The sequence below is a fragment of the Calonectris borealis genome, chromosome 4 (genome assembly GCF_964195595.1).
Source record: "Calonectris borealis chromosome 4, bCalBor7.hap1.2, whole genome shotgun sequence".
NCBI lineage: Eukaryota > Metazoa > Chordata > Aves > Procellariiformes > Procellariidae > Calonectris > Calonectris borealis.
Genome location: NC_134315.1, coordinates 49,067,028 through 49,090,215, shown reverse-complemented (window position 1 = coordinate 49,090,215; position 23,188 = coordinate 49,067,028). Strand labels below are relative to the sequence as shown.

At 36.5% G+C, this 23,188-nt stretch overlaps 1 protein-coding gene across 1 annotated transcript in view; it reads left to right on the top strand.

Annotated features, from left to right (window-relative positions):
• LOC142081988 (uncharacterized) overlaps window positions 1–23,188 on the top strand; it is a 66,684-nt gene that overhangs the window by 6,658 nt on the left and 36,838 nt on the right. Inside the window, exons 7-13 of the mRNA XM_075149447.1 lie at window positions 529–628; window positions 1,976–2,019; window positions 3,220–3,297; window positions 12,870–13,066; window positions 15,352–15,416; window positions 18,552–18,658; window positions 21,944–22,055. Coding sequence (XP_075005548.1) covers window positions 529–628; window positions 1,976–2,019; window positions 3,220–3,297; window positions 12,870–13,066; window positions 15,352–15,416; window positions 18,552–18,658; window positions 21,944–22,055 — 703 coding nt within the window. The remainder of the gene's footprint in view (window positions 1–528; window positions 629–1,975; window positions 2,020–3,219; window positions 3,298–12,869; window positions 13,067–15,351; window positions 15,417–18,551; window positions 18,659–21,943; window positions 22,056–23,188) is intronic.

Here is a 23,188-nt window from a genome sequence, read left to right as displayed (position 1 = left end):
TCTGGAAAATCTGTTGCCTGAATTTCTTTGAAAATAATGACTCCACGGTGCTCTTCTTGAAGTTGGTTGATATTGCATGTTCTGAAAACACTTATGGCAATTGACCTGAAAGGTTTAAAATTGGAGGGCAAAGTCACCAAGCTTTCTCTGTGAAGAATATTGGTCTTTATACAGTCATCTACAAATTAAATAAGAGTAAGGAATCGCTGAAAAACACTTACTATTTTCTGTTACTGATAATAGAAGTGACCCTCTATGCACTATGTTCAAGACAGTTTCTGTAAGCATCAAGGTAAGTGTTTCAATTGTGTCATTTAGGTACCTGAATTTGATAAGGTGTTCTAATGATTGCTTTTTAAAATATTCTTGTTGTATATACAAAATGACAAATTGGCTGTTAAAGCTGATTTTATTGATTTCCTACGGGATTTTTAGGTGATTTTTATCCTGTGTGTGGCAGGGAACTGATTTTTTTAAATGATGCTTTAAAACGTGAAAGTACTTACTGTTGTGTTTTGTCATCTTTAGCGCAAGACCAATAAGCAGGGCTCTTGACCTTGGAGCCGATATTGTTGTGACGGGTAGATGCGTTGACAGTGGGATTGTATTAGGACCACTCATTCATTCTGTAAGTACAAGTTAATTTCCATATGATTATGAACATGTGTGAATGAATATTCAGCAATCATTGTCAGACAATTTTTGCTCCTTATGAGAATGTAGATACTAAGTTAAAAATAATGAGCACCTTAATTTTTTTTAATTTTTTTTTTCCTTACATGTATGAAAAGTTCACTTCTGCTAAACTTATAGCAGGGATATTTATGAACTTGTGTATCATGAAGCTGGAAAGCGTTTTGTTGAAGTTAGGAAGTCTTGTCATGTTTCACCAGTATTTCACTCTTACTTTCCCCCCCACTTTAAAATTTCGTTAGGTTAAGAAACAAGTATATTTTCCTTTACCACAAGGTGGCGATAGTAGAGCTCACTTTGGTTTGCGGGGCCGGGGGGGCAGGCACATGATGTGGTCTGAAACACTGGTCTTTTTCAATGGGTAAGCGGTTTTTATTTTAAGTAATTGAGTTTCAATGCAACATTTCTCAAATTCCTTGAATTTCAACAAACCGTACAAGCAGGATATGTGGTTTTCTGAAGTATTTTGAATAGGTTATACATTTTTGTGAATGACCACACACGGTGAAGTATGGAAGCTTTCTTTTGGTGCATATTAAAAAAAAAAAACCATGAGGGTATGTGTTAGTGTCTAGTTACAAACATCCTTTCTAAAACTTCATGCTCTTCTGACTTCATGCATGTCAAACACTGCCTAATCTAGAATTAAACTTTCGCATTTATAACTGCCATTATGACTTGTTATTTTATTCCTACCTGGTTACATTCTCAAAATAGATGTCAGTGTGTATTATCTACTCCAGAGAGGCCTTACCTAATTTACTGAAAGGTTTCTAAGTAAGAAACAATGAATATATTGCTTGCACTCTGTTGAACTTGGCAAAAATAATTTCTAGTTAAACAGAAAACATACTTCCAGTTTTTAAGGATGGCTGGTAGTACTCCAGGAACTGATAATTTCCAAAAGTTGAAAAAACATAGTGGTTTGTTTACAGGACACAAAATAGGTGCTAGACTTTTAGATGTCTGGGTTATGCAAATTTTGAATAATATGAATATTGCACTCCCAATTTTTTTGAAGAGGGTATGACTTTGGGAATTTATATTTGTTTAGGTGTATTTATAAGAGGTAAACGGAAATATTTCAGAGCTGTTTTGCTAATTTACTGTATAGCAACTCAAATCCACGCACAGCGCCTGCCAATTACTGTTCTTTAGATTTCTCCAGTTAAGTAAAAATCTATCCAATGCATTGGTATTCAAAGCAGTGAACATACTATGTGCAGTTTTCTGTACTGTATGAAACTTTTATGTATGTAACATATTTGTATTTTTCTTCTAGTTTGGCTGGAATAGGGATGACTTTGACTTGCTAGCTGCGGGAAGGTAAATGATATAAGAAGAAATGGGTAAATTTATATTTCATATCATACAATGTCAGGACAACAGAACTTTTAAAGCACTTAGGGGTTTTGCATATTACTATTGACTTCATCTAGCTGAATGTTTTTGTTAGGTTTTGGGTTCTTTTTTAAGGCTCACTTAATACTCTTCCGTTTGGAATTGAAATTATAGAAACTTCATTCTGGAACCAACTTAAAATAACAAAATGAGGAAAGGAGTGAATGATTTTATTTAACTTTCTCTTCCTGTCCATTTTGTGTCCAGAGATGAAATCTTACAGTACAGACCAGTGATTCCCAGCTTTTTCTGTTTGGCCATCACTGTTGATAGTTGAGATGGTAGCAGGTCTTACCCTCAAAGATGCACAGAAGGATATTCAGTCAGTGGTCAGCATCCTTGTATGGTTTTGCAGAAGCTCAGTGTCAGTACTCCCATTTGCAAACCCTAGTTGTAAGTCCTAAGGTTAGGAATCTGATGCAGGAAGCACAGGGTAGAATTCTGTCACCTAATTCAATGCAGTCAGATGATGCAGAAAGTTAAAGTCCATAAAAATGAGTGACTACTTAGGTAACCCGAGTACACCTAGTAGTAGTGTGCTTGGACCTCCTGTTGCTTGAGAATAAATGTGGAGAGAAACTTCAGCCCCACTGAATTGGGGATGATAGGGAGATGAGGATTTTCCCCGTAATTCTATTGAATGTTTATGGACTATCACAATCAATGATTTGAAAATCATAATACATAATCATAATGCATTCTGTCCTTCACATTGGAAGTGAGATCTTACAACTCTTGATTTAAAAATGGGCTTTGCATATTTAGTTACATACAGTACAGACTGCTAAGATACTGAATTTAATCAAGACTTCTTGAAATGACCAATGAAACTTGTTTTTTGGTGTCAGATAATCTTGTAGGTGTTAATTTTTTTTCAGGAAATTAATTTGATTCTTCGTGTAAAACTTACTCCTTTCAACTCTTCCTACATTCATCTTTCAGTATCCCTTGTTATGTTTAATCTGTAATTTATAAATGTATTATTACAGGACATGCCTATGGAGGAAAAAAAAATAGCATGTTCTGTTATTTAGCTTTATTTCAACTGCACTATTGTATTTTACAGCTGGATTTGTGAAGCTTGATTTTACAGAATATTTAGTTATTTGAATGCCGTTTTCCCAGCCTTGCAGGTCATCTCATTGAATGTGGTGCTCAATGTACAGGTGGAATATTCACTGATTGGCATGCAGTACCAGACTGGTAGGTAACCATGACATCAGCATGTATGTTTGTAGTGGACCAAAGATTAGGTTTCCTACTATATCTGTGTTGTGAAAACTGCTTCTACGTTATTCTTTTGGGGGAGGCAATATGGGCCTCTTGATATTTTTCTGCCTTAAAGTTATTCTTCTACGAGGTCTATTCTCCCTATTGCAGTTTTCCTTTCTGGTCAACTGGGTGCTTTCTTTGTTAAGAAGCAGATGATTTGGAAAAAAATTTCACCCTTTGATTTTTTTTTTTCTTTTAGATTATTTTTTCTGTTTCTTTTTTTATCATCTGCTTTTTGGAAAGATTTGTTAGTGGCTTTCAGGTATGGTTGCAATGGAAAAGAGAATATGCATGTTTTGGATACTGTTTCATCAGTCTTCAGTTAGATCAGAGTTGCCTACTGCTCAGTCACAAATTTTATATAATTTGCTTTGGTAGGGGTGAATGTATGCCACAGTCCTCTTCTGTTGTATCTGATCTCCTGATCTCCACAAACGTGCTGAGCTGTCCATCCTTTCAAAAAGTTATGTGTGTATCTTGTGTTCAGACTTACTGAATTAGACTTTCACGTAGGGAGGTCTCTCTGCCTTGCCGAGAAGTACCACAAGAAAGGACTAATGTAGCTTGCTTTTGACCAACTTGTTTTTAAGAGTAGTTTAAAAGTAGTCAGGGAACATGTTTTGCATAGGATGAGTGATTCTGGCTGCAGTTTATTCCTATTTTCCTTGGGATGAGAGGGAGGAACCTTGTCCTGTACCGTGTCGTGAGAAAGGCAGTGCCTCCTTTACTTGATGGAGAAAAGGGCTGAAGAGCAGTGGGAGGAGAGGAGGGTGGCTTTCCCGCTCCCGAGTTGAGGAGGCCACCGGTGGCAGCCTGTAGTCCAGGTGGGTGAACCAGCAGGACACTGTGCCCTGCAATCTGAAGAGCCGCTCTCCTGAGATAGTTCCCTAGGGCTGCCAAGCTTTTTTCTGCTACTTGTAGTGACTGTTTCTGATTCAGAGCGTGATCCTGAAAGATGTATTCTGCCTTTCTGAGTTTCCAAACACTGCTGATTTACAGGTGAAGGTACATATGGCATTGAAAGAAACAGGGGCAGACATTTGTTTTCACCTATTAGAGAGTTACTAGCCCTGAACAAACTGCACTTACTCTTCACTGTTGCATTCACGGGAAATCAAATGAGAGGTTTTATAGTAACAAGACACTGTTCAGTTTGGAAATTTGTAACTGCTAATCTGATTCCTATTCTGATGTATCTCCTGATGATTTTATGATGCTGTATCATGAAACTTCTTAAAATTCCCTGTAGCTGTGACTCCAAAAGACCTCGTTCTATGAAAGAATCAAAGGAAAAAACAGAATACCACTTTCCTTATTAAAATGCTTGGTAGCTCTTTATTTTTAAGGATTTTTCTGTGAGAATGGCAGTCTGGTAAAAAAAAAAAAAAAAAAGGAAGTTTGAGTATATTAAGCTATGAGCTACTGGAGTCGGAGTAGCTAATTTTACGGACAAGTATATGTACATTCTATATGCATAGCTAATACTTATGTGTGTGTGTAAAAATCATATAACTGTGTCTAAAATCATAGTAGTCTTGTGGCTTAGAGCTGACTGTTGCTGACTTGAATCGCTACTAAAGAAAGGTTAGCACCCAATACTGCTCTGTTACCTTGTCCCTATTGATCTGCACGCATACTTCTGAACCATGCATGATTGTATCTGTGCTAATATAACAGTAATTTATTTACCTTCAGGTTAAGTCTACTAAAGAAATAATCATGGTGCCTTAAAACTACTGGTTTTGTTTGCAGATTGAAAAAGTCTTAGGCATTTAATTGATGAAATTCTTGAAATGAAAGCATGTTACATGTCAGCCTGTATGATAAACGCCTAAATTAGTCAAAATAAAACCAAAATAACATGTGAGCTTTAATTTTATATTTGGAGAGGCAGAGCAGAAGACTGACTAAAGTGGACTTGTCGTCCAGCACATCCATTTAGGATACAGGGGGAAGGAGGGAGGGGAGGAGATTTGTTAGAGAGCTTTGCTGCTCCTTCCTCCCCCCCAACCCCTGCCGATAAATAGTTGTTTACTATATTTAGGCCCAAATGCATGAAGGGGAAATACTATGAAAGCTTTTGGGCTGCAGAAAAATGCGTGTTCCATTTGATAGCTTAGTAGTAAGCCATTGATTCCTTAAGGTAAAGAAACTTGGTGGGGTGGGTTTTTTGTTATGTAGACAGTCTGAATCAGTTCTCAATGCATGCAGCTAATGCATTGCATAATAACACACAATAATAATACGATAATTCAGAGTTTCAATAATGACCAAACCAGGCAATACCTGCTGCCACCAACATTACTTATATTGCCAGTAGGTCAACAGAGCTCTGACAGAGTTTGCAGAAGTTACTTGTCTAGAGTCTATTAATGATTTCTCCCTCATTTAGGAAAAGCTATGTTTCTAGCAGTCTCCTGAAAGTAAGTGTGTGTAATTTAGATCAGTAAATCATAGCATCTGTGATGCATAAGGTTAAATCCAAACCAGCCCGACAAATTCAGTAAATGTGGGGGGAAGAAGCCAAGTCAGATCTCTGTGTTTGTCGTTAAAGCGCCTTTTACATACGAATTTCTCACTGCCATGAGTGCGTTCATGCAGCCAAGATCACTTGCCATTCAGCTCTGCAAACATTTACTGGACCTTTACGCTAGAACTTAAGAAAACCTTTCACAGCATTTATACTGTTCTCTGGTGACTAAACACTAGAGGGCAATCTGTCTCTTTTCCTCACATCTTGCTGCAGTGGGTAGGTTTGGTTACGATTAGACTCAGGTCGTTTTTTGACTGTCTTTGGTTTTTTTTTTCCCCTGAGAACAGGAGTCCATGTTGCTCTTCTGTCTTTGGCTGCTGAAAAAGGTGTAAGTGTGCTTCTAAGAAGGACTGATGGTATGAGTTTTTCTAACTCCTAAACAAAAAAGGAAGAATTTATCAAATTTTAGGCTTATAAACCGTATCTGTTTATGCATAAGCAAAAACAATTAACTATGTAAACAAGAGCACTTTAAGTTAAAGTAAGTAAAGCCAGGCAAGTTAGAGCTCACATTCCATGCATATATTATCATGTCTCTGTGAGTACTGAGGCACTGGATTGGACCCACTTTATTCATCCAACATATTTTTTTAGTTTGTTTTTAAATTATCTTGAAATGTTTGATGTCGACCACTTCTGGGAACTCAACTCCACTGCAGAAGGGTGCTTTAAGTCTCAGGAATGTTCATGTGGGTATATTATGGCCATTGAATGGTTAGGTATTAAAACCGAAGCTATTCATTCTTTTTCTTTGTTGTCTCGGTAAAGTAAGTTTTTAATGTAAAACAAGTAAAGCGCATGTTCCAACTCATGACTCTCCAAGTTACTTTAGTTGATAGAAGCCAGACTTAGTTGATTTCTGTCTGCTGACCTAAGGCACTGGGATTTCTTTGATTGTGCTGGGTGTATCTCCTTAATGTATGTGACTTAAAGGCAGGAATCTTGAAGCTGTAAAGTTTCATCCACTTTTTATGAAAACAGGCAGACAGGTAGAGGCGATAAATGCTGTTTACTTTTCCAGTGAGAGGAAGGCTGCTTGATTCACCTCTTGTGTGTATTCTCTGATGTTTAGCAGAGAAAATGTAAGAAACCATTAGTTCACAGTTTATAGAAGACTAATGTGCATTCTTAAATGGCTGATTTAAGCAAATGTTATCAAAAAGGCACTGAATCCTTTTCTGTTATTTATGTAGTAATATATGTCAGCAGATGGTCAGAAGAAGTGATAATACATCACTGCTCCCTATTTAATGTCTAGTGCACAGCACTCAATAGGGAATTCAACGCAGTGTGTCAAAATGAACCATGGTGCCAGAACTATATTGATAATGCACAGCTCTGTATTTAATTTCATTTAACCCCAGACATTGCTGTCTCTTACTATTATTTAGTGCCAGTGGGTGATTAGTACATTACTTTTTGTTTTGAAATGCAGGAGAGAATACACTAATGCTGATCAGTAGAGTAATCATTTTGAGGACATGATAAACACTGACATTTTGCCCTAAGCCAAGAGTGTACAATGGTTGAGACTGCATAATCCTCTGGCCTGGGATGACCAAAAGGGTAAGTCAATAGTTGTAGTCTCCTAAGGGCTGGATCCAGATTGCTTAATTTGGGACTTGAACAGAATCCAGCATGTGAGTCCCAATCAGCAATGTGGAGTGCCTTTTTCTCTGTAGCACCATCTATTCCAGGCAGCTGAAAACACCAGGCAGCCTGTTTGATTGGCTTGCAATTGTCTAGGCATTAAGAGTTTACATACAATGCATACTCTGAAATGCCCTAGTCAGAGGAGATAAGTGATGCAATCAATAAATTTTGCCTGAATAGGAATTGCAGCAGAAGTTAGGAAACATGTTGGTACCTACATGCAAAGAGATGCATATACCTTACCCATAAGTTTGTGCTGATCTTGCCTGACACGTGTTAGCAGTTTTGAATGGGTTGTAAAAACACTGCTAGAAGTGGTAACAGTTTCTACTTTTTACCTAATAGCATTGCAGTTAAAATACATGCCCAGGGAGTTGAGAAGCTTGGCTTAGAGCTCTCCTCAGCGTGACATTCATTGAGTCACATCCCGGGAAACTGCATCAGCTGTAAAGCTAAAAGTTCATACCACAGCCTACTTGGCCCCTGGTTCACTTCCATGTCACATGTGTTGCTGTGGCTTTTTTGTTTTTTGTTTTCTTGCAGCATCTTCCCCTGCAAGTAAATGTACTACACTAACTGTCCCATCTTTTGCTGCCAGTAATCTCAGTCTACCAGTAGTGGCCAGAGTGAGATACTTGAGGGGCTTGGCACCTTCTGAGGGAAGAAATACCCGTTTTATCTCAGACAATGTCTTTTTCCCTGAGCCAAACAGGACCCAGTACTGATCGTGGATTTTACTTTTTTTGTAACGCAAATGATGTAAGATATGCGGCAAAACAAGAAGGAAGGCTATCTTCATAGCTGCACAGAGGTTGAATAATGCATTGTCCCGGAGTAGACACAGAGATCTCTGCTTAGACAGTTCATGTTATCACCTGTGACATGCCCATAAACTGTAACAGTTCTGAGAGCCAAAACTGAACTAAAAACAGTTTTATTTATTACATGGAAAAAATTAATCCAAGAGTGAGGCAGGCAGAGAACTGACAGGAGACTCAATTTCAGAGCCCTGATTCCTATTAGAGTAGGAGAGCAGCTGTAGGTGGTTGATGAGAAGGTGCCTTCAGCAGCAAAACCAATTTTGGAACTTCATGACCCCTGTGTTGTGGTCAGTGAGGACCTGCTTTATCTGTTAAACTCCTCACCCAGCCCCAACTTGGAGGGAGTTTCTGAGGTTTAGTCTTAGCTTGGATTTATGCAGTGCTCTGGTTTACTAATGCATATAATTTATTTAATTGTTAAATACCAAACACACAACCTGAAACAGACATTTTGGATAAAGGAATGGTAGCTGTCATCTCCTTTCACAAACTGATGTATATTACTTCTGTATTTTAACTCTGTGTTAAAAGAACTGCTCAAAATGTTTTAAAAGTAGTACTTTCATATTTATCTCTGGTATTGTATTTTATTAATTACATGATCATATAATTTAATTAGAATTCATTTTAGTAGTTTACTTTCAGAATTGTTTACATTGCTTGATATTGCCCCATCCTACTAGGGGATTTTATCACTAAACTGATGCAATTCTTTTATTATTGAAGGGTGCCACTCTGGATGCCATGACTGTAGTTGCTGCTGAAGTTCAAGTTCATGGTTCTGTGGTTTAACTCCCTGCTATACTGTATAAAATTACAACTTGGCTGTGGATTATGGCCAGCATAAAGTTGGCGTGTTACAGAGCGGATGTCATATGGTCTGTAGTCATCAGCAAAACCTGCTAGTGAATCGGGCAAAGAGTTACTTCGTTCAGTGGAAGTGCTGATCAAGGCGATGGTGTGATCATAATACCTGTGGTACGTGCTAGAATATCCCATCCAGGTAGCTATTGCTGCTAGTGAGCTCTAATGCCAGGTTTAAGTAGCTGTCATTTGACTGAATCATGCCGTAGGGGTGACTTAGCCCAGTTTGATTCCAAGCTGAAAGTTCATTTTAAGTAATGTCTCTTAGCAATATACAAAATACATTTTTCTCTTATGCATGCACATGTTAATGTAGGTTATTATTGGCATCTGCTACGAGGTGGTATAGGATGTATGTATTTTCCCAGTCATCCAGTTAGAATACAGATGGAATCCAGGGGCTTCTTGCTCAATTCATTGCATCTCTATATTTTGAATTGTTAAAAAGTGAGGGAAGCTTTCAGAGCTGATGTGACCTGGGAGAACACACATCTGCAATTAACTGAGCATTCAGGAAAGTTTGTTGGGTGGTGTTGGACCTTGAGGAGGACGCATCCCTCATGCTTATCTCAGATGAAGGCAAAAAGTCTTCCTTGATACCTTCACTAACTGTTGAAACAGAGTAATAATGAAAGAGATGACCAAAGAGTACATCACTGATTGTAGTGTTCTTTTCATTGACCTTCTGCGTCGTGGATTTCAGAGTGGTTTAAATGTAGCTAAAAATTCTTACCATGCTAAGACATGCTGGTGTCCTGTGTCAGCATGCCTTTGCTAGAAAGACTTTTGGTCTTCCACTTTGGTGTTTTTTTGTTTATGTTGGTTTTTTTTGAGGGGGGTATGTGTTTGGTTTTTGTTTGGGGTTTTTTTTTTGTGTTGGAATGTCTTCTTTCCTTCATACAATTTTCTTACAAGCTTTGGGTCAGCAAAGCTGCAAGTGGTAAGAGCTGAGTGTCTTTTTTTATATAGCAAATATGTCTCAACCTTAGAGGCTATTTAGAAGCTGTTCCAGAAAGTGCATTCATACCTACATGGTCTCCTTCCAGCTACTCTGGCAGCATAAAAAATTCCACCATAAAGATCCTCTGACTTTGATGGCCCTAAGATAACAGGAAAATCAGAGTCTGTCCTTCCTTTTGCATACTAAGGGACCTGAATTATAGTGGTGTTTATATTGATACTGTTTATCTGCTGTCTTCCATGATTAATCCGCTTTTAATGACTTAAGTGTTTGGTAGATTTTAACCATTTTAGGGGGTGAAATTTCTCTCTTTGCCTCACTATATTGTTGGGTTTTGTTTTTTAATGGTTCGGGCCTTTGAGAGTGGAGCTTGGACAAACAAGTTTAATCGATGTTAGTAGACTGGTTCAGAGTAGAAAGTTGAGTGTCTACAGTTTACCTCTTCTTCCTTCAAAACAAAGATCACTGGGAAGTATGTGCAGGAATGTGTTTTAAGAGTTGCATCTGCTGACGACTTAGATCAAGGTGGGCTGCAGCAAGGATACCAGTTGTCACTGCACTGGGATAGACTGCACTGGATAATCTGTCTTGATGGAAGTGATTTCATTTTTGGGTAAGCGATTCGAATAAGCTGCGTTGGGCCTGTTAGCAAGACACATTGTACTGCTGCCTTAAGACAAGATGGATAGATGGTAGGGTCAAAGCACACAAGCATGGCACCAGGGGGGTAAAAGCTCCTTAATTCTAGCCTTGTTCAGTCACTGATCCTGCTGTGTAACACTGGGCAAATCATGATGCTTCCTGTATGTATCTCCTTACCTGTAAAATTGGGGTAATTACATATGTTAGTCTGTTACCCTACATTAATGTTCAAGACCGAGGGTTTTTGGGTGTTGTTTTTTTCTGTGTCATGTTACATATTTCTTGCCACCATCTTTTCTCCCTCCTCTTCCCCTCAAAAAAAAATCTAGAATAACTTGTATAAAAATTGTTGATTCCATTCAATTCTCTGTATTCATCAGGGTGGGGTTTTGTTGTTTCCCTTTATCTGGTTAGTGGTTTAAATAGTTTCAAAGACCAGTCTAATGAAGTGTAACCTTTGCTGATTCGATATGGGCTTTTCTAGGTGTCCTCCAGCTACCATACTTTGCAAGTTTCGTACACTATCAGTATTAAAGTTGCTGATCTCTGGTAACAGAACTTGTCTCTTAATCCTTTTTTTTAAATAACAGGGTTATGTTTGAAGCTTGCCGATGATAAGGAATCTGTTCAAACTCCCATGAACTTTTACAAATGTCACTTAAGAGTTCACTGGTTTCTTTGCTTCCTTCCTTCAAAACTTTGTGGATTTATGTTATACAAACTATGTTCATCTAACCTTTGCTGATAACCAGTTTGGTTGTATGTTCAGCACGTCGTTCCCACTAGCACCCAAAAATAATTAAGTTCAGGGATGGACTGATTTTAAGTATGTATGAAGCATCTGAAGGTCATTGACTTTAATGAGAATGCTGATGTTCACCACCTTTCATTATTAGAACCTTTTTAAAACAGTTTTGCTTTTGCAAGGGGCTGTATCTCCTTAATACCTCTTTTTGTGTTCTTTTTGTGTCTCCGGGACACTTTAGTTGCACAAATTTCCAGCTTCCTGTGAGAGGGGAGTGAGCCAGGTAGCCTTTTTAGAAGAATATTAAGGCTTTATTTTAATTTTCAGGTACTTATAAATTTAAAAAAAAAACTTTTTTAAGTCATTACTTTTGCTCAAATTCTCTGGAAATAAAATAAAAGCCTTTTAGCTGGGAAAGTAGGTATCTAGACCTTGTCCACATAACCCTGAGAATTCTGCCCTGCTACAGTAATGACCAGCATGTGCCTCTTACTATGAGTTACTTGATCACTTTCTGTATATTACTCTTGTGAGAATCTGAGGAGGAGGAATACTTTAATTTACAAACATGTCTATAATTTGCTGTTTTACTGCTTTTCTTTGTGCTATGCCTCATAATTTTCTGTTCATTCTGTGTCTTATTATTGTTCTGGGCTGAATATCGTAACTTTCATATGTCTTTCTGTTTTCTGATTATAACTTTTCTGTGTATAATTTATTATTAACATGTGAAATTGTCCTTAATAGGTGTGATTATTCCTGTTTCCTGCTTCCCTTCATCTCTGAGGCTTCCAGCACAGTCTATTTTTCCTGCTTTGACTGCCTTTTTACAAATCCAGAGTGCAGGCTATATTTACGTCTTCACCTTCATGCTGTGTATGCTGCTGTACCAAACTAGGCTAGAATTAGCAATCATGTTTTTTCTTCTGAATTTACCTCTTTAATCATAGTCCTCTAATTCTTTCGGCTTCTTTTTACTTTAACCATTTCTGTTAGTGTCCTTCTCCATTCCCTTCCCCACTTCTGTTTACTGTTGGTATCTGTTGTTATATCTGCACTCCTTTGCCAGGCAATAAAATGCATCCTCATATTATTTTGGTTGAGCAGTTTGTTCAGTGCTTTTTCTTGTGTATGTTTCTGCAGAAACAACCAGATATGTTCTAACTCTTGATCAGTTTTATTTAATTAGTCATTACCATAAAATTCTGGTATGTTGTTACTCATTTTTCTTTCACTTTCCCTTTGTATTTATAGAGGTTTTTTTTAATGTTTTTCATATTCTAGGCACAAGATAGGCTTTCCCATTGTAGAATGTTCCTCTGAAGGAGACTTTATTCTTTCCAAACCACCAGACACAGGGGGGCTAATCTCTTTTGGCACTGTAGCTGAACAGTTGGTGTATGAATTGGGCAATCCTCAGCGCTATCTTTTACCAGATGTCACATGCGACTTTTCTGAAGTTTCCATCACTGAAATTCCAGGTTAGTCCTCTTACATGTTAACAGATCTGTGTCAATGAACTGGGTTAGCAAACTAAAGCAGTTACTTTAATTTCCATGTTTTCTCTGCATATTTCCTGTTAAATCAGTTTCTTTGAGTATGATACTGTATTAAACTGATTGTTTTCAAGGACTTTTGCTAGAAATTCCTTTAGAAATTTCAACCATACTTACTTATTTTGCTGGCTGACTAATTTAAATCTTTGATCAGTACCTTTTGCTTTACTTTTTAATGCACGCCTTGCACCTACCAAGTCTTTAAACTATGTATTCTGTGTGAGCAACATTGGGACAGCTCCACTATGATTTCAGTGGTTTTTTTTAAACTGCAGCTCAGTTTCTTTGCTCAAAAAAATGTATATGTTTTACATGTTTTCTCATATGGCATTTGAAATGTTAATAACAATGGAAAGCTGTGTCTTTCAAAGCACTACTTGGTAATGGTGTTTTTCTTAGACATTTAATTGGGTCATCTTAAGTGGTAGAAGTGTGCTTAGGTACAGGATTTCCACCAGAGAACCTCTGTTCGAAAAAGTCCATTTACTATCCTTGAAAGTCTCAATAGCCAGTAGACTAAAGATGGATATAACCTATGTTCTGGATTTAACTTTAAAAGCAAAACAAGTAAAAAACTTCAGGCTTAACAGATTTGAAGATCTGTAGGTTGGATAAGACAGCTTGAAAAAAATGTTTAGTTGCAGTCATTTGAAGTTTGGTTTTTAGTGCATCTGTATTATATATCCTTTTTCATTTAATGGAACTTATATGTGACAGTATGCCGAGTGTCTTTACAAAACTTAGAACTATTGAAATCTGAAATGAAAAACTTACTGTGATAAAACTCAAAACACTGTAGCATCAAAAATATTTTGCTTCAATAATAAAAGTACTATAAAATTGTACAGTGAAACGTCTGCTCATGCAACATAACCAGAGGGCAGTCTGATAAGGCCAGCTTGCTGCTCTTAGCCACTACTCTTTTTTTTTTTTTTTAAAAAAAAAAAAAGAAACCCTAACCTTCCTATGAACTTTTAGCTTGCAAATGACCCGATATGACATGTTTGAACTTAAAATGAACTTTCACGTGAACTTTCAGTTAGCCCTCTTTCTTAGAAATATAACAGATGGAAAATGGGCAGATTTCTTAAATATTTTTAGTTTGAAGTGCTTTGACACGTACACCAGTAAAAACAGGCAAGCTATCTATTTTTGCTGTTTACATTGCCGATTTTATTGTCCTGCTGGAGTACTTGCAGTGTTTGAACTGAGAGGTGCTTCTGTTTTCTTTTTGTCAGTGGATGCTATGCATTTTGTTCTGCTGGGTTTTTTCTTTGTGTTACTCCTTCACTTGGAATATGAAACTCTTCCAGATCTTAACCCTGACTGTAGGCATATTGTTCTGTATTGAGAGAGTTAAATTAACCTTATGTCAATCTTGCAGAGAGAATGGTGTTATTTGACTGACATGTAACATTCCTGCTAGTCATGTTCACTTTTTCAGCTATGTTCTGATTTGATCTCTTCAGAGTATTTGTGTAAAGCTTTGAACTGCTTCCTAAATATTTGCAAGCACAGGTTAGGTACAGGTGAGCTAGAGTATAATGCTGTCTGTCTGACATGAGGTGCTGATCCTGCACTGCTAATTTTCAAGGAGTTGCATCTACTGGTTTTCTCCAGTTCAAGCTTGAACCTGATGCCATGACAGCAGTTTTCTCCAGTTTCTTTTTTGGCATTAATATTCCTAATACTGAACATGGTAGTTGCCCTGGAACATACATTCAGACTGTTCTGTTTCTGACAAGAAGGCTAAAGTTAAGTTATCCCTTCATTGCTATCAGCAAATAAGCTGTCACTGGTTTCTCACCTTTCTTGTTTTGTTTCTTTACCAAGTGAGGGACTGCAGTCCACTCCGGCCAACTACAGTAAATTGTATGCTCTGTGTGTGTGTGTGCAATAACTGACTGTTAAGTGGAAAATAACTATTGGGTCTGAAGTCCTAAGGCTGCTTTCTGTGTTAAGGATTTTGAATGAATAAACATTTCAAGCGTTCTATTAAAAGGCTCATTGAAGTCCTAAATTTAGTCACCAATTTGCTGTTTGTGTTTTTAAGGCAGGGAGGACTGTTTCATGAAGGGTTCTCTCTTCTGTGGCAGTACAGCTATCAATGATTTGCTTTTTAATTAAGTGCATTTGATTAATATGTATCACAAAAGAATGTTTTGAAGTAATATTGAAGAAGCTTAAATATTGATTTTTAACCACTATAGGTTTTGAAGGTGGGGCAGTGAAAGTTCATGGAGCAAAAGGATCGCCACCTTCAACGTTTTATAAGGTATTACCTCTTTCTGTGGAGTGTAAGGTATTTTTGATTTACAAAATTTTATATTTTTGAGAAAATGCTGAATATTTTCTGCCAAAAACTGTTACCACTTTAAAATCCTCATCCTCCCTGCCCCAAGAGGAGAAGAAAGAGGGGAAAAAGAAAAAAAGACAAACTTTATTTGATACATAAAAAGGTGTTAATTTTTATAACAGGCTTATCCACAAACCTTCAGGGAAGGCTGGAATGGTTCTTTTACAGTAGTAATAATAATAATTTTTAGAACATCTTAGCCCACTAACATATTATACTTGTTGATTTTTATACTGGCGCGTTAATTTTGTTCTATTTCACTGTGAAATTTATCTGCCAAGAAGTTTTCAAAAGGTAGGTAATGAGTAACTACATCTTTCAAGAGAGCAACTAAGAATGAGACTGATAAGTCTCCTGAAATATTCTGTTGAAAGAAACCCGCGTTTCTAGTAAAACTGTGAGGTTTTATGTTTGTTACTATAGTGTTCTAGTGGTCTCCATTCCCTGAGTGAATGCTAAGGTAATACAGTTCTTGTGAAGTACCAGTAGGGCTGGATCCTTTTCCTGTTTAAACTAGGGGCAAAACTGACTTTTACAGAAGCAAGATCGAGATCAGAAATTAACTGCTTAGCAGAGCCATATCAAAAGTGAGTTAACCTAAGCAGGGAATTGTACTAATATTTCTGTTTAAATAATATAATGTATGTCTGAGCGTAATTTTTCTTTGAAACTTTTTACTGCATTTTAAAAATATGTCTGACACTTTTAAAACTAGTTTTATATAGGATAGAGTTTCAGTTTTTAAAAGACATGGTATTTCAAAGATGATTAATAATACCAGCAAAGCAGGTTTGGTTTTGGTGAGTTGTAAAGTCAGAATAGAAGAGCTCTCTAAAGGCTCTATCATTGAAGCATACTGACAAAGCATTTTTAGGATCGAGTAGTATACCACAGGTCACTTTTCTCATGCCCTTAGTTTTTCACTTCTGTCAGCTTTCTAGTAACCATGTTTGTATCAGCTTTATGAAAAAGGGGTTTGATATTTTAGAAGTATTGTGGGAGTGTAATCTGAACATGAATTTTTCTAAACTTTCACCTAATATAATGAAGCATTGATGTTTGGCGTTTTTTTGATAGGCAGCCTACAGTTTCAGTACAATATTGTCATGTCAGCTGTTTGCATTTCCTCAGAATTTTAATTATTAGTTCAAGAATTCCAGTTACATAATGCTGGAACAACGAATTTCCTTTCTCTGAGTGATCTGTGTCTGCATTATCTGCATCTGGGAATAACTGTGTCGTTTTAATCTGAAAATACGTTTTTGTTGTTGAAACAACAACAAAAAAGTCTTAAAACATAAATTATAAACACATCTCTAAAAGATGTTTAGTTTTAAAAATCAGGCTTACAGTGTCATTGTATAACTGATGGAGAAATCAATTTAGAAGTAATTCCTAAAAATGACATAGAATGAAGAGTATACTTTTGTACAGAACATCAAATTCCATCCATCAAATGATAGCTATGCTAATGCTCTTATTATTCCTGTAGAAAATAGTGGAATTTGATATGGCAAATACAGAAGGCAGTGAATGTACGAAACAGAAAATATGGTTTTTTTTTTCCTTGGTCCAAGTGTGCGGTTTGAAGCAGAATATGTTTTGCTGCTTCTCAGCAACTTTCAGCGACTGTTCTGTTCAGCAGCCTTGTCATCCTGCAGTTTTTGTTCTTGACTTTACATTTCCATACTTTCGTATATCTAAAGGAAATAACTGAGATTTGAGATTTGCAGCTGATGAACCATAAAATGAAATAAAACAGAGTGACAGTTTGGTTTTTGCATAGCAGTAAAATAAAAATAAGTTTTAATTTATTTCTTATTTATTTATTATTATGTCTTAAATAGTGCATTTGAAATGTATGTGTTTAGGAATTTTTTTTTAATATATCTTAGGTTTTGTATATTAAACAGTGTAATGATACCCTAAAATATGTAGGTTAGACATCCTGTGAAAAATTTGTATGTTTTGAAACTGTTTAATTGGCAGTTTTGAAACTGTTTAATTGGCAGTTTTGAAACTGTTTAATTGGCAGTTTTGAAACTGTTTAATTGGCAGTTTTGAAACTGTTTAATTAATTTATCAGTGATAAATGGACATATGCTTTGCACACCTGTTTTAGAAGTAATTTTTAGGAAATTACCTTAGTATGTTCAACTTGGCTAGGAAGTTACTGAATGGCACTGTAACAAGCTAGAAATATTTTAAGGGTATGTTACATCTTTCAGTAACTTTACAGTAAGTGTAGAGGAAAATTATTTAACTGCTGCATTAAACATAAAGTGTGGTTAGTAAAACAATGATGAGAGAAAGTGAGATACAAGGTAAATTTCAGGGAAAATAATGAAAAATACATTACCTGTGAAATAGCTTCTCAAAAAAAATAGCTGAAACACTGTTTTGTGCGACATTTAAAGGTAGACTGGGTAAAGTGTTTACTGTAGGAAAAACATTCAACCTAACTTTCTACCGGAATGTCTTGCCAGGTTGTTCAATTTCTAGTTTTGTTTTTCTGTTAGGTAAGAAATGTTGAAAATGCTCATCACCCTTAGTTTAGATATATCTGTTACAGCTTTTCTACCATTTATGATCATGCATTATGGTCATTACTTTCACTGTATTAGAGCTCTGTTAAGCAGCTGTAGCACTGGAAGTCTAGTAAAATGCTTACTAGTTAAATGTTTGCAATGTATAGCATGTTCTTTTGTGTGTGCGTGTGATATTTTTCCACATTTACTTTAATACTCCTGGGAAACTTATGTCTGATCTATTTCACTGTGATAGATTAATCAGCTTTTCAACATCAGTGTGTCCTATCTACCAGAATAGATAAGTACAGGAGAATTTAAGGATGATAATGAGAAGCGATTCAGAGTTTCACAGTTTTGCAGATTTGAATCGTCCTCCAATAGAATTTTGAGTTTTAAATGGAGTAAATTTTTGTGGTGATGGTGATGGTTTCTTGCTCTTAATGTATGGATAATGATTGTCAGAGAGCATTTATAGCATATCACTACTGAATCCCATGTAATTTCATAATCCCTTTATCGTTAGGTAAATGCCACTTACCTTGATGGCTTCAGAGCTACTGCTGTCTGTCCAGTGGGAGGTCCAAAGGCAGTACAAAAAGGAAAACGCACTGCGGAAAGTATTCTGCAAAGGTTAGTATTTGAGTCTTGGAAGGGGTTTTGGCTTTTTCTTTTCAGAGACGGTGAAAATAGAACTGTAACATACAATGGCAACCATATTAACCTTATAAGAACCCTAGAAGATTATAGTCTTCCAACTGGGAGGACATTTCAAGACTTAACTACTTAGTTTAGGAAATATGTTTTCAACCTATAACTACATTTCAGCTACATTTGACAGAGCGAGAAAGGTCTCAAATATTGTTGAAAATAGATGGCTGGATAGTGGAGAGAAACCCAAATTAATGAGGGGAAAGCTGTGATTCAGATTAAAATTTATTTGGTGCTAGAGAGAAACCCATGTGAAACTAGTTTTCACTGATTTTCACAGAACTTAGTCAAAGTTCTAATCAAAAATCTTAGTCCTATGAAATGTAGGCAGTTCATCAAATTTGTGTTTTAAACAAAGTTATCTTAGTACCTTGTAAAATGTGACTAATGATTTTGTTTGCTAGAACAATTTTACAATTGTAAGACAGACTGATAAACCTTTAGTCACATTGTCATGCCAGTATATTTGGGCAAGGATTCCTAAATATTCCTCTTAAATATAATTCCATATTGTCACAGAAGTCTCTGAGCATTTACTCTGATAGCCCCAATCTTTCTAGTTATGAGATCTATCTATCTTTGTGCCATGTCTCTGCGTATATAACTTCTCCCCCATGCTATTATAGACACAGCAAGTACTCTAGGATAGACGTCTGTCAGAAATGCAAGGTTTACTGTGGTCTTAGAGTGACTTATGGCTCATGTGCCCGTGTACAGCACTGTGATGAAGGAGGAGCTGTGTGACTTCCCTCAAGAGACATACCAGATGAGAGCGGGCTGATATGGGCTGTGTAATTAAGCTATGGAATCCCTTTCTTCGGAGTGGTGCGAATGCTAAAAGTGTATGTGTCCAAGAGCTACTGAGAAAATCAATGAAGGAAAAAAACCCTTCAAGAGCTGTTAAATACAAAGACTCAGGGACTCAGAAGTCCCTGAAAAGCAATCTTTTTGGAAGCTAGGTGATTATTTTGGAAATAGAATGCTGTATTTTCCCTTTCATGTTTGTTCTTGGACATTATTTCAGGCCGGACGACTGAATCTTTTGTCTGATTGAAACAGCTTGTGGTGCTGCTGCCTCTGTGACCACTAGAAAATTAATTCAGCCTGCCTACTGTGCTGTCCTGAGTAATCCTCAGAAGAGGGGTGATGGGAGATAGCCAAAGGCTGGCTAACTGGCTTGATAAGTGGCTTCTAGCCCATGAGGCATCCCGGGAGCAACTGTGGCTTGTTCTGTGCATTAAAAATCACAATACACAGTATTGCCCATCAATATATTCTCCATCTCAAACACAGTCTTAAACAGCTGAATGTGTGGAATTTTTTTATTCAGCATGTTCGAAAGATTTCTGTATGTCAACCCAGATACAGAATAAAACTTAAGCTGTTCTGATCATTGTCAGAGAATGCTCTACCAGCAACTACATCTCTTTAGGAAGCTCTGACTTCAGTCGTTCCACCAATTCCTGTTGCAAGAGAATGTCGTAAGGACAGCTTCCAGTCCGTTCTAGAGTAAATTCTGCCTGGTAGTCTAATGGCAACAAGTACAGAATAAGGTCCACAAATTTAAGGTGCTTCAATTGTACAGGTCAAGTTAGCTGGCAGCCTAAGACATTAAGCAGCTTTGGCAGCTTGTAATATGATTTCTTTCACTTCTTTCTTGCATACTTCTCCTTCACTTGTTTATTCATTTTTGAAAGCAGGAGAGATTTGGTAGTATGCGTGTGAAGAAGTCTCTTTGGAGTAGTCTTCGGTGTCCTTTTATTTTTGATGGTTCTCTGTTGCATTACCAAGACACATGAAATGTCTAAAAAGTACCCACAGAATGTATTTTGAACTCTAGTATCTCTAACTGTAATGTTTGTAGATAAATAATTTAAAATAACTTATTACAGACACGGTTTGCAAATTTAGGCTTCTTAAATCAAGTATCTGTCTTTCTGTGGTCATCAAAATAAAGATGGCCTTATTTGTGGTACATGGACCGCCTTCATTTCTGTACAACAATTAGAGAATTACATTTTGTATTTAAGTCCTATACACTGCTTAATTTTTCAGGTACCATGCTAATATTTACAACAATGATGATATATTAACAGTGTCTTCAAAATGTTCCACTCACGCAAAATATTTTTCTCATCGTAACAATGTTTCAAATGATAAAATCTTTTATACAGCTAGAAGGGTGCCAGACCAAGATTATTGGGGAACCAGGTGCTTCAGAATTTAACTTATTTTTCCAATCTGCAACATGTTAATAAATCGGACTATTTTTAGCGGTTGGATTCTTTTAAAACTTTTCTCTAACTTTTTATACTGTGATTTTTTTTTTAAATTTTGGACTTCATATGATTATTTTTTTAAATCTATAGCAGTCATTTTCAGGTTTAGTGCTTGAGAGTTGGGCTGTTTTTTCTAAGAGCTGTTGCAAACAGTCTAATCCAAATTTAATATTTGTCAAAAACCAGTATTAATTCCTGGCTGTCTTAAAGCAGTGTGTGTTTTCATGGTGTATAAAAAGAAGGTAATGTTCATCCCCATTATTAATCGTGATTGGACAAACTTGGCACTCTTGACAAAATGTGCTTTTGGTGGAAATATCCTTATAGAAAGAGTTTGAGGGATTTCAGTGCCAGACTGGAAAGGCACAAGTGATGAAGAAATGTTCTCTTTAAAAACTTTATCTACTTTTTGGCATTTGAGTCTTACGTTCTTTAATCCCAAATGAATACCTTTAAGGTTTGAATAAAAGTTCCTTCTTCAGTTCAATTTTTCTTCATTGGTGCCTGTGATGTAATGAGGTAGTTTCATGTATTTATTGGTAGTTCATAATGCCTTATAGCAGAAACAGAGTTAAGACCTAAATTACCAGTATGAAAACCAGGAAGACTACGTATACTGTAATTACATTTCAAGCTGTCTTTGTTTTAAAGATAAAATAAGAGATGAAATCCATTTATTTGTCTTTCCCTGTCATCTTTCAAATAATTTGAATAAACAAAAGGCTCAGTTTGAAACCTAGGGATAAATTCAGAGGCATAACTTCCTTGTCAGTAATCGCTTGATTTGTAGTATTCGGGTATATTTGTTTAGTGTAAAGTATTCGTAGTCCAGTTTACGTGACAGAGCTAACTCCTGTGGACCACACAGGGCTACTTCAGATAATCATTTTGAGGCAGTTTACTAATAAAAAAAAATCATTTGTTGCAGGACTCGTCTTATTTTCAGTCAGCTTGGGTATGAAGATTACAGTGCAGTTAACATACAGGTTTTAGGGTCCGAAGATACATATGGACCTCATGCTAGAAGGAGTATAGATGGTGTAAGTATTCAGTGGAGTGTTCTTAACCTTTTACTGACCTCTTTTAATCTCTCCATATTGTTATCTTTTCCACAACTTTAAAGGAAGTCACTATCATCTTGGGAATTTCACCCCATCATCTTGCAAAGAACTCTGTGTCACTACTTAGTGTACAAAATTAACACTGACAAGGTCTTTGCAGTATTGGGTCTTCCAGAAGCACTGATACGAAATCTTACAAAAATGTTGTTATAGTCTGTTCTGATGTTGTTCATCTGAAGAAATATCTTCTTATAAAAGTTCTTATGATGTAGACGTATTGCATTAGATATAATTCTAAAAGACCACATTATAAAGGTTGCAGAGTCAGGAAATGGCAGAATTATCGTTGCCTGTGCAACTTCAAAACTGCCTGTGAGTACTATTTGTGAAACAATCTTCAACTATATAATCCTGCATTGTATTTTGGGACTTGTTAAATTCATATGTAAGAATATGAATGATGGCTATAGCCACTGCAGCTGTGATATCCATGGTCTGTTTTCCTAATCTAGAATATGAAAGTCCTTTTTAAAGGAAAAAGACGGTAAATCTTGTCCTCACTTAGATACACTTTAAATATTTAGACAGTTTAGTTTGTTCCAAAACAGTAGTATCTAATTCTTCTTTGTCAGTGGCAGTCTTGCAGAACTCTTAAGGTACACGTGGCAAAACTCAGCTCTGAGTTTGATCTTAGGAGTGCCAATACTTAAGATAGCCAAAAATTTGTATGATAGGAAAGAAGAATGTGATGTGGAGAAAGACAGTGAACTTTTTACTATAGAAACTAAGTGTTCTTGGAAATTGGGCAAGTTATATCTGCAGCTGTTCATTTCAGTGCTTGAACTTCAATTTCATTCTGCACAGCAGCAAGAATTGCTTCCTGATGAACCTGCTTTATAATGTGGTCTTTTTCCTTTTAGGACCATAAACACTGCAATGTTAAGTGTGTTACTGAGATTGCAGAATCAAAATTTTGAAACATAGGAACAGATGTTCCAGATGTTGAGCTTGTCTGTGTTCTGTTTGTACCAGCTCTTTATGATTATGCATTGTAATACATTCTTTAATTAGATCGTTACATAGAAAATTTTCTGTGTCATACAGAGTGAACA